The sequence below is a fragment of the Brachycentrus maculatus genome, unplaced genomic scaffold (assembly GCF_059751285.1).
Source record: "Brachycentrus maculatus isolate JH-2025_06_01 unplaced genomic scaffold, ASM5975128v1 h1tg000115l, whole genome shotgun sequence".
In the NCBI taxonomy this organism is placed as follows: Eukaryota; Metazoa; Arthropoda; class Insecta; order Trichoptera; family Brachycentridae; genus Brachycentrus; species Brachycentrus maculatus.
In genome coordinates, this window is record NW_028280868.1 from 3,099,372 (window position 1) to 3,117,955 (window position 18,584).

Consider the following 18,584-nt stretch of genomic DNA (forward strand, 5'->3'; position numbering starts at 1 on the left):
TTTGCTTCCATGTTCAGGTCTAAATGTAAACTAAAGCATAAATAAATAGCTGTTCTGTAAGTAAGGAGGGGGGTATGTTAGGGTGAAGAGGGGGTGAGTCAGGAAGATGAAGATGGAAGCATAGCTTCCGAAACTAGTCGTTAAAATATAAGTATAAATCAAGTAGTAAAAACAAGTGTTTTTCTATTAGATACATTTTTTTAAATTTTGAATAGGGTCTTTTCTAAAATTATCCTCGAAATATCTAAACTAGCATAAAATCTTTATAGTTTTAAATGTAACGATTTAAACTCTATGGATTTAAATGCATCGATTCTAATGATGTTAGTACTACAGTACAAATGTATAAAAATTACGTTTTCATTTACATATTTTTGATTTTCTTTTTAATTGGCTCGTCTTTGGTCGTGACATAGTTTTTTTTAACATTTAAAACTAAAAACCAATGGCTTGAAACCCATTTTAAACGTTTGAAAACCCGACCAAGCGACTAATAATTGGTAATGTGTCATTACTCTAGTCCAATTCCAGCAGTCCAAAGTACATTGAATGTCAAAAACATCCGTACTTTATTGTACGCATGTCAAATTTTAATAAAAATTACGCAAACCGCAAAATAAGCAAACTGTCAAATACGCGTATGTTTGTACGACTTTAAAATGCCTGACGTTATGTATAAAAAAACCAGTCCGCTTTCGACCCGGAGATATTTAGTTCTTATGTTTCGAAAAAACGCAATATGAATTATTTAATAATATTAAATGTCACATTAAGATTTAAGTGTATCTTAAATAGATTGGGTCTATCTGCAATACGAAAGAATATAGAAAATCCCATACTTTTTTTTTAATTTGTCGACTGGTTCTTTTTTGCGTAATGCTAGTAAATGTCAAGTAATATAGCATCATAAAATTCGTAGCTCGCGTCATAAATTATATGAAAAGTCTTAATTTTGAACGTGTTTAGTGAATTCATTTAGCACCGTAAAAAAGTAATCATCTTCTTTGTTTTTTTTTTATGAAATTAAAAAATGTGAAAAGACCCTGTTAAATTTATTTTGATGTTACAGTTAGCAGTTGGTAGTGTGTTTTCGCGTTACCTCTTATTGTACATACTCGTATTTATATTCGGAACTAAGAAAAATTACTGTAAAGTTTTTTGTCTATTCACTTAATTTTTTTTCTCTGGATTTTCACAACAAGCTTTTATTTTCTATTTTGCATAAAAATAGTCAAATAGCTGGCTTGCCATATCTATGATATCCTTTTTTCAAAAGTTGAAGTAAGCAGATTATGCAAAATATTTTGCAATACATAATTAAGTATTCCTTTGCTTATGTGTTCAAATAATACAGTAAAAGCTCGTTACGTAGAATTTTAAGGGATCAAAATTAAAAAAAAAAACTGAAGAAAAAATCATAAATAAACTGATACATAACGATGTTTAAAAAGTAATTCGGAAAAGATTCAATTGAAAATATATACATTAAAAAAAAACACAATTTAAATTTTTGGCTAAATATAATTTTTTTTTCTTTTCTCGAATTTTTGTTTAAAATTTCAGTAAACTATTATTTTCGACTTCGAATTAACTAAAGTTGAAATTTAAAAGTTAATCAAAATTTATAATTAAGGGATAATTCGAATTATAGGTGTTCAAATTGATGAGCTTTTTTTTACTGTTATTATACCATAATCGCATAAATTTATTTGATTGGTTTTGCATTTATTCTTTTTATATTAGCATTGCATTGTTTGTTATTTTTATTTCCTTTATTCACTCCCATTACCTTCGAATGCAGCCTCTTTTATGTTTTGGTTTGCATGCATTTTTATTTCTAAATATTCTCGCCAGATCCCGTGAAGCTTATGGTACCTATAGAAGCCGTCGTGTCGGGAACTCAGTACAAATCCGTTACTATTCCGTGTAGACCGACGGCACCCAATGTTAATGTAATATTAACGCGTGATGATGTTCAGGTAATACAAACATTTGTTTAATATGTGTGTCTAAATGTCAACAAGATATTTTCCTTATTACCTACCAATTCAATTATCCATGGTCAAGAGATTTCTCTGGCCTCTGATGCAGTTCATGCCTGCGACATGCTCTAGTAACTACACTACACTACAGTGGATGGATAAAGCGTTAACAAGGTGGTTTAGATCTGTGGTCTTTAAAGTGGGTGCGTGTATCTCAAGGAGCGCTCTGAAAATTCTAGTGTCCTTTTCAAAATACTTTGTGTCCTATTGCATGTACAAAATAATAATGGAAAAACAAAATAAAAAAATAGCGCTTAATGCAAGAAATAGGATCATGATCATTTCCAATCATATATGATGATGCTGGAACTTTTACATTACTTCTGGACATTCATTTCTAATAACTGCCTCAGGTAATTAAAGTTAGCAAGAGTTATAAAATCTATTCAGTACGTATTTTGTATTAGAATCTTTTAAACAATATTTTTTCAACAAGAATATTTAAAACCTAATTTACAATGACAAAATCTCTCGTAAAAAATACATTTGACCCTTATTCACACCCAATAGTGCATAGAGCACTGCATCAGAGAGATGCAATGTTAACTCGATCATTATATGACGGTAAGGTCCTCAGTCCCGTACTTCAGGTACTAGTCCAGAATAACATTGAATAAATATTAAAGTAAAAATATATGGGTCTCTAAATTTATTTTGACCCCCCTGGGATTCAAACTCGAGACCTCTAGCACTGTAAACAAAACACTTACCAATACATACTGGGAGTGGACAATCAATGGCGGATGATGGAATTAATTAAATGATTTCAATAATCGGCGCATCTGAAAAATTCAGTAACTTATTTGTGTCACCATCATGATTACAATTTTCTGAACTGAGGAATCAATCAAATGACTCATAGTAATTTTTTGAATTATTGAATTAATCATCCCGTTGCCAAAATAAGTACTAAAAGATTTAAATATTAATATTATCAACTCAAGAAGCAGCCTGTGAGCTAAAAGATAATGCAAATGCCAAAAAACTATAAAGGTATTCAAGTCATTAAATATGGTCCATTGTGTAGGTCATGCCTAACCAAAACCTGGATATGCTGAATGGACGAGTAGTTACGTATGACAAGCGCAATGGATTCACTTTACCAGAGCTAGAGATGAGTGATTCCACTTCTATACACCACTGCATATTTACTCGAGACGGATTGAACGAGACAGGAACATTCTGGATGTCAATAATGCGTATGTTTCCCGTCCAACATTAGCATTGGCTGCTTAATATTTATCTGAAATTTAAAACATATTAATTCCAAATTATAATACCTATACAAAACGCTTGAAGGCTTTTTACGAACGATATTAATAATACATTTTAAAGATATTTCTGGATATAGATCACTGAAAACATGCCTTGTAACTATATTATATGCATAAATTTATACCCATTTCAGTAAATTCATTAGGTCAATATTATATATAAATTGGGTCACACCACACACCTAAAAAATTATTGTTCATTCAATGTCTTTTTTGCACATGAATACAAATTCATAGCATATTGTAGGTCAACAATAGTCTTGAGAAAGAATCTGTTTGCTTCAAAACTGATCAACATTTTAATAGTGTTATTATAGTGATTTTTTTAACAAAGTTATTTTGAAAGTTATAAAATGGGAAATCACAAACTTAGTGCTTCAAATATTGATTTTAAAAATTACAGTGCTGCAAGTTCATTTTGTTGTATGTCGTTAGCACTTTTTCCGATACTTCAATGTTTATAGTCGCATTTTTCAACCCAGATGATTGATATTGTAATTTGGATCCAAATAATGGTGTCAAGTGCAAATAACAGATGTCATTTTGACTACCCATGTAATATTCCAGGGCAGCAGCTGTTGTAGAACACATTTTTGGGACTTAGAGACCAAATCAGAAATGATACATGCGTATAGAACAAGAACAGATATGGAAATTATAAAGAAAAAGTCATAATACTGAGTAGAATATTACCAGTGGTGTTATTGTTTGGTAAATACATGTGTCAGCTGATACATTCCTAGTTTTGTCTTCAAACATGTATAGATATTATATTATTATGTTTTACAGCAAACTAAACCATCCAGTACTTTTAACTAAATCATTCAGCCGCTTCAATGCTAATGTAAGGATGTTTTTACCTTTATATTCTGAACAAGTACAAGATATTTGAAAACTTCTAGGTAACGGACAATGTTAGTTTTGACCCACACAGAGGATTCGATTTGGAAGTGCGAAGCGTTACCGAAAATTATTTACAGTGTGTAGCAACTCGACAAAATGTTCGCAATGAACACAATGTATTTTTGAATATAATTTGTAAGTAAGTACTGTTAATCATTTTGTGACATGCCGCTTTGGATATGGTCTTCCATCTTTCGGGTCAGTCTGGTTTTAGGTTAACAATTATCTTTATTTCTTCTTTTCTGCGTGGAAGCTTTTGTGTTTGAAAGATATCACCATTTTTCTTTATCTTATATTCTGTCCCATCATTTTCTTTTCCATTATTATTCACTAGTTTTAATGTTTTGTGCATGTATGTGGTTTGGCTTCAAATGTCTTATTTCAAGTGCTTGTTTTAATACTCTTTCGCTTAACTAATTTAATCCATATTGCATTGAATTGTTTGGTGTAATATTTTAATTATTTTTTCTGTTCACAATCATACTTCTCAAAATATAAATATTCTTCAAAAGACGTTAATGATTATTAAAATATTATATCAAGATAATCACTTTATCATACAATCTTGTAAATTAATACATATGTTCTAAATATTTTTGAAATTTAATCAAATATTTTCATTATCTATATGGTGTATGAAAAATACTTGAATTTTGACAATTATTTTTATTATTTTCCAAGTAAATTAAAATGTGTTTTATAAATATAAATAATGATCTAAACATCCACAATTTATCGATTTTCACGTCAGTGAGTTAATCCATCTTTCATTCATTTAAAAAAATTGTAAACGCTCTCTAAAAATTATTTCAACACTTTATTTTCCCATGATGTATCTTATGGACAGAAAAATATTGATGCAACAGATAATAATTTATAATTATTGTGTCTGTGCAGCCCACACTCACTCTGCACCAAAGCCCCAAATAAATGATTCCTTCAATGGAAATGCAGTCTTGGGAGGAGAATTAGTTCTGGACTGTAATGTGCGAGTGGAACCGGGGATTCCATTCCACCTTAAATGGACTTATCCAGATAAAGATATAAATGTAAGTCAGCATTGTATTGTCTTTCAATATAATAATGGAGATGTCATATATAAATGTTGTTTCAAGCTAATATGTAATTTTTCTAGTAAATTACCATCGCTCTGTACCCCATATAAACCCAACCTGATTCGTTGTTTATCTAAATTTCCAATGTGAAGTAGTAGAAATTCGTAATATTCTATAATTTCTGCTATTTTGTTTCTTCAGGAAATGTCAATTTGACATTATCTTTTGTCAATATGCTATTATTTACCTTTTTTCGATTCTTGACCTACATGAAAAATATGTCGGGTTGTGGTCCCGTGATTAGTGTCGCGGACTCAGAGTTTCTCGGTTCGAATCCCCTCTACCACAATTTGATACCTATTTCTAATAATGAGCTGTTTGGATCACAGAAATAGTATGAAATTGAAATATTTAAATAAATAATAAAAACACAAATACATATTTCTCTTTAAAAAAAAAAATTATAATAATCTGAAAATATCAAACCCAAGTGATATATACATATTCTTTAAATAACCATACATTGCATTTTTCTTTAAAATAATTTTACAGCCCGAAAAAGTTTCCGTCTCTGCTACAACAATTGAAAAAAAAGTGGGGAAAAATGGTTTGGAGCAAATATTTGGGAAGAGCACACTTACAATCACAAATATAACAAGAAAAGATAGTGGACACTATAAATGTGAAATTATAGATGCCAATGGAAATACAAATGATGAAAAGAAATTAATAACAGTTCTTGGTAAATAATTTTACAAATAAATTGTGTGATACCGTTTCAATAACACTATATCGTTAGAAATTTACTTATGTATGGATTTTCTTCTATTTACAGAAAAGGGAAAATCGTTTATTAATCTAAGAGAAGATGCCGGTATTTATGAGATAGAGACAAAAACTGGAAAAACTGTTCAATGGATCATTTTGGTGAATGCCTTTCCTCTTCCGCAAATTACATGGTAAATTACTCAATACATACAAATGTGCTAATTTTTCGCAGTATTTATATAGATGCTGATAGCATTTTTCTGGGTCGTGCCGAGTATCATTATCATTTTGGCATTCTGGACCGTATTACAAGAATGTCTCAACGTTTTGGACTGTGTTACTGGAACATTTTGACATTTAAGGCCACATTACAGGAATGTCTTGATGTTTTGGACCATATTACAGGAATGTCTTGATATTTAAGACCATATTACAGGGTCTAACATCAACATTGACATTTTGAACCCTCTGTATTCAAAAAGAAACCTGGCATAGAAAAAAAAACAGAATATTAAAACAATTGCTTGTTCCGTATTCAAACAAGTTTTAGATAATTAAGTGCTTTTGTCAATTTATGTTTTAGGTTTGATAACCACAACAAAGAAATAATTGCTGGATGGTCAGATTCACATTCCACCAAGTTTGAAGTAAAGTCATCCCACAAGGATACTTTTATTAGGATAAATAAAGCGACCTTAGCTGATAGCGGAGTTTACCGACTCAAAGCTTCCAATGAGTATGAGACCAAGTATTTGAATCTGACATTAATTGTTAAAGGTAAAAAAGATAAAAAATTATATGGTGAAAGCATTTTTCTATTTTTTATAAGTGCAATATATTTTTTTTTCTATTATTTATTTACCAGAAGAGTCTATTTGCTAAAATATTTTTAACATAAGTTAGAATTTTAATATAGGTAGGATTCTCAATACTGGTGAATGGTATATTTTGGACAAACCTGGATCTACCCCACAGAGAATGTGGTCTCTTTTCTATTATGCTCCAATTTGAATAGACTGGTAATAGATGGTGTGTTCCCTGATGAGCAGATTTCCATATGTTTGATTGATCAAACTACCTACTGTTGCAATTCTATAAGAAACCATGTTAAAGATGATCTAGGGTGTTTAAAAATTAATTTGTTTTCAGCGAAACCAACTGTGGAATTGGATTCTAAGAAGTTTTTTATTTATGGAAGGACTCAAAGTGTCCTTTGCCGTGTATCCGGGTATCCCTTGCCCAAAGTAACTTGGTACTTTCAGCCATGTAATGATGGAACTTCCTGCGATAGTTCGCAGCAAGAAATTTTTCCAGTGAGTATTATACTGTTTTGTTTATATAAGCGGGTGAAATGGAAATGTAACCAAACCAGAGCTGTCTAAACATTCATTTTCATAACAGCGATAACTATGAGTTGCTCCTATCTTTTAATGAATTAAGCGTTTTAAATATTGAATTAGCATAATTTGTTATTGTCTTAAGACAAACTCTTAAAAAACACTTCCATAGTCCATGTCCGCCTCTGTAGTGTAATGGTTAGCGTGTTTAGCTACCGTGCTGGAGGTCCCGGGTTTGATTCCCAAGGGGGGGGTGAAAATAAATATTAGTGATTTAGTTTTTTTTACACTCTAATACTTAATTTAATATTTCCCTGTACTGCTCCCTGAATTGCAGTAGTGATCACCTTGCACGCAGTACGGCTGTCCAAACTTAAAACACAGTAAGGGACATTTTTTTTTACAGTACCTACGTTTTTTTTGCATTTTTGGACTAAGTAGAATCTACTTAGTCCAAAAATGCAAAAAAAACGTACTACAAAAAAAAATGTCCCTAACTGTGTTTTGAGTTTGGACAGCCGAGTAGTGATCGTGTAATAACGATTAAGATAATACTCCGTCAATACGATGCAGTGCCCTATGCACTATTAAGTATGGATAATGTTAGAAAAAAGATAATAGAAAATAGTCCATGTTATAGCTGATGAAAAGTAGATCAACCAGTAAATGAATGTGTACTTGGGCCAACCGAAAAACTGTCAAAAGTGTTCTCTGAAAAACCTCAAATAAATCTACCAAATGTCTTCTATAATTTTTTTCAGGCAGAGACTCGTGAATCAGAAGGATATATAATAACGTCTATTGTGAAAATATATGTAAATCAAACTGGATTCCTGACATGTGCCGGAGAGAATTCGGGTGGAAAGGCAAACTCTACTTCTGTTTTCTATGTTTCTGATGTGGAAGACGGGTTCGGCATATTTGGAAATGATAATCCAATTGCTGTTGGAGACAATGTAAACATCACATGTGCAGCTTCGGTTTACAGCAACTTCACAGGAGTTTTAATGTGGTATAAACTTCCGGAAGGAATGATCATCAGCAATGGAACCATTGAAGGTAAATTGAAAACTATACTACCAAAACTAAAAAAATATGTAAATATTATTAGAATCTTTTATTTTATCATGATTTCATTCTTAACTTCAAACAACATGTGAACTATTTGTATACTTTTCAAAAGTAATCTTTATGATTTTATTGCATTATAAAACCATAAAGATTACTCCTTTTTTTACCATAGACTATTTACATATTGTTTGAAGTTAGGTACCTTATTACCAGACTGATAAAAAAATAAGTTCTCTAGCCATTTTAATATTCTGAATTTTCTAGCGACCAATTTTAACTAATCATTGTTTTTCCAAACTAGGAATTTCTCTTTTAAGTCAAAAAACCGAATATTCATATCAGCTGATACTGTCGATGCCAAAAATTTCTAAATTTCACGCCGGTCAATATTCCTGCCACGCTCAACAGAATGCCATGTTTGATGGAAGTGAACTAGAAGAACATATTGATTTACGTGTGCAAGGTAAACACTTTTGTTACTTATTCTAATGCCGTCGTTTTAAAATTAATAATTGACAAACAAAGGGTTTTCAAAAACATCTTTAAACTATCCTCTACCAGAATAAATCCATTACCGTAAAAATTAATATGAAAAAAAATCTTGTAGCTCTGTTGTTTCTAATTATTAAAATATCATGGGGCTACTCATTCTCAATCGCAGATTGGGAAATTCAAGAATGTGCATTTAAAGAAAAGTAACTGCTGTATTACATCATCTTATTCATTCACCAATACTTTGCTTTATCGGTCATGTAAATGTCTTTATAGTTCCTTTTCTGACATTGACATGAAGATATGATTTAAAATCTTAAATTTATCTTCTGACAGTATCTTTCCAAGTTTCCATTAACCACCAACAAACAAAACCTAAAGTACTTAAATATAATCAACTGTTATTTACATTATAGATGTTGAAGCCCCTTCAATAGTGTCAACCAACATGAACAATTCAGAGATTGAACTAGTTCTTGGAGTACAAAATGTCAACTTCCATTGTTGGGCTAAGGGTACACCCGTACCCACAATCAAGTGGTTCAAGGTAAGATGGTAACACCGTATTCTTTTCCGCAATAATAAATTAAACTTGAACAAAGTAATAAGTTTCGGAACATTGATTAAAAATATATTTACTTGTTTAATTTTCTTCCCAGGATGATGTTGAACTGCTTTATAACCAATCCCCATTTGATAAAGATGCAAGAATCAATATAACCGATAATGGGAGAAGATTGGCTTTTAAATACATCAAAGAAGAAGACAAAGGAAAATACAAATGTGTCGCGAGTAATCGGGTCGCTTCTACTGCTCGATATGCTCTTATTTCCATAGCAAGTATGTATATTGAGTGATATTCTTCTTCTACTAACCCTCATTTACATCTTCTCTGGCAACTTTCAAGAAACGTCTGATGGCTGGTATATACACACAAATGCATATGGCTGACCAACCGGTATTTTCAGAATTGCAACTTGGCAACCATGAATATAGTGACAATTTCCAATCTGGTGACATAATAGAAAAGTCGCTTCCCCTTGAGCAAGCATAATTAATTTATTGTAAACAAAAATAATACGACGACATGATATGTCATGATAGAGACAGACTGATTTCCGTCACTTTGACGAGCGTGGCTAAATGCATGGCTGACGGGAAAATACTATAGACAATACTAATAAATTGAAACTGTGGCAACCCACACATCTACTATGGCAACTCGAATCGAGTGAATAACCGAACACCCTACGGAGCCCGCAACGAGCGGAAACTAGCCCGTCACACTTCGTCACCGCCCGTCCTCCGATCGACACGTATTTCAACTGTTCTCATATTAGAATCACGCGATTATTCTTAAATATTTCTTGATTGTAATTTTATAAAACTGAATAAATTTGTGTTAAAAGTAATCTGCTTTCATCTTGCTTCCCTTCTGTTAAATTAAATTGGTATTCAACTAGAAACCATAAAACAAAATGAATCCTGCACCATATGCATTCGTGAAAACATCTGTCTGCGTGTGAAGGAGGAATGAAACATTACTATCTATCCTTGAAACTGTAACTGTCCATCATATCATCCTTTTCCTGGATCCTCTCCCATTCCTTGTCTCTCTACCCTATAATGCCTTATTTTTCATTCATTTCACAGCATCTAACCCTTGTCTGCGCCCAATGTTGCACAGCATGCTGGCACTACCTTGGTTGTCAATCATCTGAAGGCAAGGTGATCAGTACTGCAGTACCAGTACCATCATTAAGTCTTACCATATGCATACATGTTAATTTGATCATTCTTATGTTTACAGACGGAGAAAACAAAACAATCCTTCTTGCATGTCTCATCGTATTAGGAATTGTATTCCTTATATTGGTGGGAATTCTGATTTGGAGGATAAGGAGGGAGAAACAAATTAGAAAGGAACTTTCCATAGCTGGTTTGTTACACTTTGAAGAAGGTGCCACCGAGTGTCTTAATCCGGAACTGGGAGTCGATGAACAAGCAGAGCTATTACCTTACGACAAGAAGTGGGAATTCCCGAGGGATATGTTGAAACTAGGTAAGCAGACAATCGTTTTTAATTAGTTATAAAATCTCTTTTCTTCATAGTTTAAGTCTCCAATGAATGGTGGTCCAATTAGACCCAGATATTCTAAAATATGTTTACTTATGATGTGATGTGATGAGTAAAAGTAATAATAATTTTGGATAACTTATATAGCGCCATTTGTAAAAAAATACTACCACAAAGGTACTTCGCTGTGATATTATATAGTACAATTATTTGGATACGAAGGTACAGTTTGTCATGGGTGACTTTTTTCCTTTTCAATTAAATGATTTTTAAAATGGCAATACTTTATTTTTTCTGAAATGGCACTTTTACTGCCATCTGTGGTCAAACACCAAAACCACACTTATATTTCTGTTTTACCCACGACATTTTACTTAAAACAAAGTTTGTGTGACGTCATCATAATGATGCTGTCCAAGAAAATCCATAAAATAAAATCTTGATATAAAACATGTTCACTGGTCTAATTTTAAAAAATATTAAAATAAATGTATATACAGGCTAAATTAGATCCGTCCGCCTCCGTAGTGTAATGGTCAGCATGCTTGGCTACCTTACTGGAAGTCCCGGATTCGATTCTCAGAGGGGGTCAAATAAATATGTTAAAGTGGTTTTTTCACTCTAATATTTATTCAAGTCACCCTGGACTGGTGCCTGAAGCGGAGGGCTGATCACCTTTCCTTCGTGTGTTAATGATCAAGATAACACTGCGTTTATATGATGCAATGCCCTATTCACCGAATGAGGGTTAGAGAAGTGATTAGATACCCATACGTAATTTGTAAATACATATTTTTAATTTCATTCTATTTTCAGGTAAACAACTTGGATCTGGTGCATTTGGAGTTGTGATGAAAGCTGTTGCTCACAATCTTGTAGAAGGGGAGGAATCAACAGTCGTGGCCGTTAAAATGGTTAAAAAAACTGCCGATTCAACATTTATCAAAGCTCTTGCTTCAGAACTCAAAATCATGGTTCATCTTGGCAAACATCTTAATGTTGTAAACTTACTGGGAGCTTGCACCAAAAATGTTACAAAACGTAATAAAAACCATTTTTAATATTTTATCAGTTTACTGATGTAGTTTATTAATTTACTAATGCAATGTCTGCCTCCCTGGTGTAATGGTTAGCGTGTTTAGCTACCTTGCTGGAGGTCTCGGGTTTGATTCCCAGGGGGGTGAAAATAAATATGAGTGATTTGATATTTATTTAATATTACCCTGGACTGATACCTGAAATGGAGGGCTGATCACCTTTCCTTCATGTGTTAACGATCAAGATAACACTGCGTTTATATGATGCAGTGCCCTACGCATCATTGGGGTGCGGATAAGGGTTAGAAAAAGAAATAAGTAGTTTGTATTTTTGGCAAAACTTAATAAATTGAGATTTGACGAAGGAATTGTAATTCATAAATCATATTTCAGCTATTGAATGATTCATGTAATAAATTTCATTAGCTGAAATATTACCGCATTTTTTATACATATTTCTTCCAGACAATTCAATAATAATATTCGCTTGTACAAGTATATAAGTTAGAATAAAATACTTAGTCACACTTTTTGGCAAAAGGTAGAATTTTACTGGAATGTTTGTTTGTTGTTTTGTTTGACTTTTTGCGATTTACTCAAAATATTAGCTTTGTTGTCCTCTGTACATTTTAGCAGCTTAAACTTACACAAGATGGCCATTGAACATATTACATTCGTTTTTCTAAAAACCTGGAATGCAGGACTGATCACCCTGCCTTCATATTATCAAAAATCAAGTTAACACTGTGTCAACTTGCAAATCAGTGTTGCCATGTATACAGATTTATCTGTATTGATACAGATTTTAGGCTGCCGTTACAGATGACAGATTTTACTCTTAGGTAGTACTTTTAGTTTTATACAGATTTTTGGAATTGGACATAGTATGTGATAAAACAGAAGAATGGAAATACGTATATATTCGAGCATGACTAACATTTGATAAAAAGTACTGAAACGTTGGAGGGACTATTACTATTGAAACAACTACAATGATCCATGCTACAAATAAAAAATAGAAAATGATTTAATTTCTAAAATTAATAAAAATATGGATAAAAATAAATTTTATATTTTGGGTTATTGATTCTATTCCATATTTATACAAATTTCTAGACTGTTTGATTCAGATTTTTTGTTTGGCATATGGGAACACTGTAGCAAATCACTAATTGTCTGAATTTTTATCAGAATTTTGAGTTGTGCAACTGTATTCAACAATTTTTAGTTTATTTTGTGTAATAAATACTACATTTCTTATTTACAGGAGAGCTGTTGGTGATTGTTGAGTATTGTCGCTTTGGCAATATCCATAACTACCTTTTGAGGCACAGGGGAAACTTTATTGATCAAGTTGACCATAACACGGATATAATAGATCCGACTATCGGATGTGATATGATCAACCGAGCGTATTCTGTGAGCAGTAATAAAAGGTATGTATTTTATTAACAACCATTGTCAACTAAACCGATGCATAAAATACATTCTTTGTATTATAACGTAATCTAAAATTTGAAATCTAATAATTGTGAATCCCAAAAATCAAACTATTTAAGAAAAAAGGGTGAAACAGGGAATATTTATGGAGAGAAAAGGAGTCCGCCTCCGTAGTGTAGTGGTAAGAGCATTTTACTACCATGCTGGAGGTCCCGGGGTCGATTCCCAGGGGGTCGAAATAAATATCAATAATTTTTATTAAATATTTATTAGGATTGGTACCTGAAGCATAAGACATGTTTTACCTTTAGGTAATTATCGATTAAAATAACCCTGCTTTCATAAGATGCAGTGCCCTATGTACCTTTGGGTTAAAAAAAGAGCTTTTTTGTTTTGTTTTTTGCTTGGTATAATTTTTCCATAATCTTTTATTTTAATCTTTAACAATCATTTCACGTCTAAAAATCTTATGACTGGCACATACACACAAATGACTTCACAAATGCATATGGCTGACCACACAGTATGTTCAGAATTGCAATCGACATACCATCCATAGAGTGAATAATCCAGTGTCGCATATGATAAATAACATGAATGTTTCAATCATACTTGTTTAACTTAAGCTTTATGTATGTTAACACTTTCTTTATACTAATATTGTTTGGTTTTGGTGTCTCGGTTGGGTTCATCCTTTTGAAAATGAAGTGCAAATAAGTATTCAGCTCTGCCCCTTTTGCACAGTGGATCAGCTAAAGACGACTTTAGAGAATCAAGTCAGAACTCTGGCGGGATGCATTCTCCAGGAGTCGACACCAACAACACGGTGATATCGATGGTACCCAATGGTAAGTATTGCAAAATCATAATTTTATTCTGTGATCCAATAGCTATACATATCCCTAAATATTGCACATTTTTGTGAGAAAAACGCTTCCTATTTAAGGCGTAGTGTTTGTTAAAAAGCAACTTAATTTTCTTTCAAAACCATCTGACTTAATTATTTTTACTTTTAAAACACCGTTTTTGTATTGCAAAAATAAGTTTTTTTTCGAAATAAATATATGGTTTTTAAAAGAAAAGAGTTATTGAAAAGTAAGGAGTTAAAAGAAAATTATGAAATTTTTTTTTCAATACACATTCTAAAAAAAAAAATGTATTCAAAAAAAATTAGACGTTACGGCTCTATGCATTGCCGGAAGCTGAATTTTCAGAAATTGGAAAAACTGTATTTTTTTCAAGTATTTAATGAAGAAGTAATTAATTTTTATATCTGTAATATTAATCAATAACATTTGATGTCAAATATATATATATATATATATATATATATATATATATATATATATATATATATATATATATATATATATATATATATATATATATATATATATATATATATATATATATATATATATATATATATATATATATATATATATATATATATATATATATATATATATATATATATATATATATATATATATATATATATATATATATATATATATATATATATATATATATATATATATATATATATATATATATATATATATATATATATATATATATATATATATATATATATATATATATATATATATATATATATATATATATATATATATATATATATATATATATATATATATATATATATATATATATATATATATATATATATATATATATATATATATATATATATATATATATATATATATATATATATATATATATATATATATATATATATATATATATATATATATATATATATATATATATATATATTATATATATATATTAAGATCATCTTCTGAATATCCTAGCTGCATATAATGACATTTTACAGGACAGGAAATAAAACCTCGGATAATTTAGTTGTATTATCTTTTCAATATACAGATGTTTTAATGGCTATTTATTTAAGTGGAAAACTTTCTGCATAACAAAATCAGTAACTTAAACTTAAACTTAAAGAACATAAAAATGAATAAGAAGAAATTGACTTGTATCCAAAAAACCTTGGGCACATTTTACAATACATGTTTAAAAATGTATTTCTTAGTAACTTGTCTGTAATGCGTCATGTAATTGTGGATGACATAATCCATTCCGTTTCTGCTCACCTCTATTATAAATTTATTAATAGCTCTTTTAAAATGGTTTGGTTATTCGATAACTTAATGGAAAGTGGGAGTAGGTTATAGAGCTATGTACATATATTGTGTAATAATCAAAGTTTCTCTGACCAAATGCAGTATTTGTTTAATATAAAAATTAATATTTGATGATGTTTTTTTATTAGGGGATACTGATGGAGTCATTGTGAGCAGTGGAAGTGTTCAACCAGAATGGAGGTCGAATTATAGAGGAGACTATAATTATAACAGAGACGTTCGGCCAATTTCAACTCAAGACCTTCTGTGCTGGTCCTTCCAAGTAGCGAGGGGCATGGAATACCTGGCCAACAGAAAGGTACCATTCCTGTGCATGTATATTTCCATTTGGTTTAGGTTATAAAAGTCCTATGATAGATTTGACCATCTCAGTTGTTAGGTTAGAACAGGTTTGGTAGGTAAGAGAAGTAGGTACTTAATGAAAGAAAAAGGAATATAATAAACGATATAAAATTTCCCTTATATTATTTCTAGGTTTTGCATGGTGATTTGGCTGCAAGAAATATATTATTGGCTGAAAACAACATTGTAAAAATATGCGATTTTGGATTAGCTAAGAGCATGTACAAAAGTGACAACTACAAGAAGAAAGGAGATGTGAGTATTTTGTTTCTACGAAACGATATTGGATCAGTATCATTTACATTGTGTATCTCTTAATGATAAAAAAAGAGCAAATATAAATGTATTATAGTTGCTTTATTTATGAATATGAGAAAAAGAGTCCCTTAAAATTTTTCTAGTCACAATCACATTCTGACACTAATGTCAAAATTATATCGATGTCAGTTAGTGAGATAGATGTCACATTTCTATCCATTTTACTTCTGCACCAGACTCCCTTGTATATTCTTGTTTAATCATATTGTGATTTAGGTAGTTTATTAAACATGGGTCATTCTATGTAAAATGGCCAGATTTAATGATTCCTTCATAAACATTAATTCAGTTACTGGATCTCAATTTCGAGTGAATTACGAATGCTCATCCATTTAATAGCTAAATGATTTTCAAAAAAATTGATTCATTAGTTGTTTTACGGTAGTAAAATCTTTTAATGTCTTTTTACTGTTGGTCATTGTACCTGACGAAAGATCCAGCATTCAATTGATCTGGTCTTCGTAAATGTGATCTTTTAAGTAATACAGATTTACTGATGTCAATTTTACTAACATCCATACTATAATACTTTCCATTACTCATACATTCCAGGACTATAAACTTATAATGGCAATACAAACTATATTTTAATGGTTTTTATAGGGTCCACTTCCCGTGAAATGGATGGCAATCGAATCCATAAGGGATAGAGTATTTTCGACACAGTCTGATGTCTGGTCTTATGGTATAGTTCTATGGGAACTATTTTCTTTAGCGAGTACACCATATCCTGGCATGGAGGCCGATGAAAAGTTTTATAACCGAATTATCGAAGGGTAAATACCTGCACATATATTCTTAATAATTAGCATTTTTGGGTGACCTTTTTTAGTAATTATCATTGTTTGACTGTTGTTTTGTTTTGTGTAGATATCGCATGGAGAAGCCCGAATTTGCAAATAAACAAATTTATCAAACCATGTTGGAGTGCTGGAGAGCGAGACCGACTCAACGGCCGAGCTTTAACGATCTTGCTGAAAGGCTCGGTTATCTTTTGGAAGACAGTGTTAAGAAGGTAATAAAAAACTATTCACTCAATAATTTAAATTAAAAATAAAAGCAACAAATTAAGCTTCCAAATGTTCAGTAAAAAATAACAAATCAAAATCATCTATTTCTTACGTATTTCCTCACTAATTAGTTGTGTTCAAGTTACACAAACTAGTATAAAACTATAATATTCTACCATTCCCATTTTCTTCCTTTATTTTCTTTCTTACATAGCGGTGATATAATTTACCCTGACATCATCATCTATAATGACATGATTTTTACTTTATCCGAGGCTATTCTATGTGCAGATTGGAGTTAATTAATGTGTCACCAATAAAGACAAAAATGTTGTAAATTTTTTCTGTTTATTTCTATTTTGATCCCTTTAAAATCCAGTATTTTTGTGCAAAAACTTACAGAAAAATCTGCATATAAAAATATCACTAAAAGAAATAAAATGCAAACAATGGTCATTAAAAGATATAAAATTCTTGCAAGCATTGCTATTGAAATAGCGCAATTCTAATTTTAAAAAATAGGGGAAACCAGGTTCAAATAATAATTTTTTATACATATGTGGTTTATTTATAATTTAATAAAGTAATTATTTTAAAAGCAATAAGTAAATTAATGAAAACGATTGAAGAAATGTGGGTATTTTAAAAATATGTATTTAAATATGTAAATTTAAAAAAATATATATTTGCGTGAAATGACTTTTGATGGAGTCTTTTAAGACTTTTTATTTAAAAAATATATTTTATTTACAGCACTACATAGATTTAAACGATCCATATATGGATATGAATAGTAGGTGGATAGCAGAACGAGGAGATAGTGACTATTTAGCCATGATGAGTTCACCAGATTATGGAAATCTGGTTTCGGCTACACTCAAACACGACTATGTCAACGATCCGTATGGCGGTCCTACCAGGGTTAATCCACTTTCTCCTGATGATACAGGTAATACAAAGTCTTTCCATGTGTTTTGTGCCACCATCTACGGCAGATTTGTGAAATCTTTAACCTCATTCTGGGCCATGGGACATACATAGGGTGGTTGATTTCTATTGTTGATGCTAGGGGTGTTTTTTACTTTGACAATGACTGTTTAGCTCAAGGGACAAGAGTGCCTGATGCGACATTAGAAGAAACTAGGTTCGAATCCTAGAACGGAATACTCACTTTTTCCCATGATATGATAAAATCATATTGCTGAAATGAGTTTTCTGTCTTCCTT

General features: G+C 31.0%; 1 protein-coding gene across 6 annotated transcripts in view; it reads left to right on the top strand.

Moving 5' to 3' along the window:
- Positions 1-18,584, top strand: part of Pvr (PDGF- and VEGF-receptor related) — a 45,203-nt gene that overhangs the window by 24,489 nt on the left and 2,130 nt on the right. The window contains exons 3-22 of one of the 6 annotated variants that reach the window (XM_088259231.1): positions 1,855-1,979; positions 3,070-3,241; positions 5,117-5,268; positions 5,827-6,016; positions 6,110-6,233; positions 6,626-6,819; positions 7,192-7,355; positions 8,141-8,438; positions 8,752-8,913; positions 9,359-9,489; positions 9,602-9,782; positions 10,753-11,004; positions 11,836-12,060; positions 13,324-13,492; positions 14,205-14,344; positions 15,817-15,986; positions 16,163-16,285; positions 16,952-17,124; positions 17,219-17,363; positions 18,112-18,307. In XM_088259231.1, coding sequence (XP_088115357.1) covers positions 1,855-1,979; positions 3,070-3,241; positions 5,117-5,268; positions 5,827-6,016; positions 6,110-6,233; positions 6,626-6,819; positions 7,192-7,355; positions 8,141-8,438; positions 8,752-8,913; positions 9,359-9,489; positions 9,602-9,782; positions 10,753-11,004; positions 11,836-12,060; positions 13,324-13,492; positions 14,205-14,344; positions 15,817-15,986; positions 16,163-16,285; positions 16,952-17,124; positions 17,219-17,363; positions 18,112-18,307 — 3,486 coding nt within the window. Of the gene's footprint in view, positions 1-1,854; positions 1,980-3,069; positions 3,242-4,218; positions 4,355-5,116; positions 5,269-5,826; positions 6,017-6,109; positions 6,234-6,625; positions 6,820-7,191; positions 7,356-8,140; positions 8,439-8,751; positions 8,914-9,358; positions 9,490-9,601; positions 9,783-10,752; positions 11,005-11,835; positions 12,061-13,323; positions 13,493-14,204; positions 14,345-15,816; positions 15,987-16,162; positions 16,286-16,951; positions 17,125-17,218; positions 17,364-18,111; positions 18,308-18,584 lie in introns of all 6 variants that reach the window. The other 5 variants (XM_088259233.1, XM_088259232.1, XM_088259234.1 and 2 more) reach the window with 5 other exon arrangements.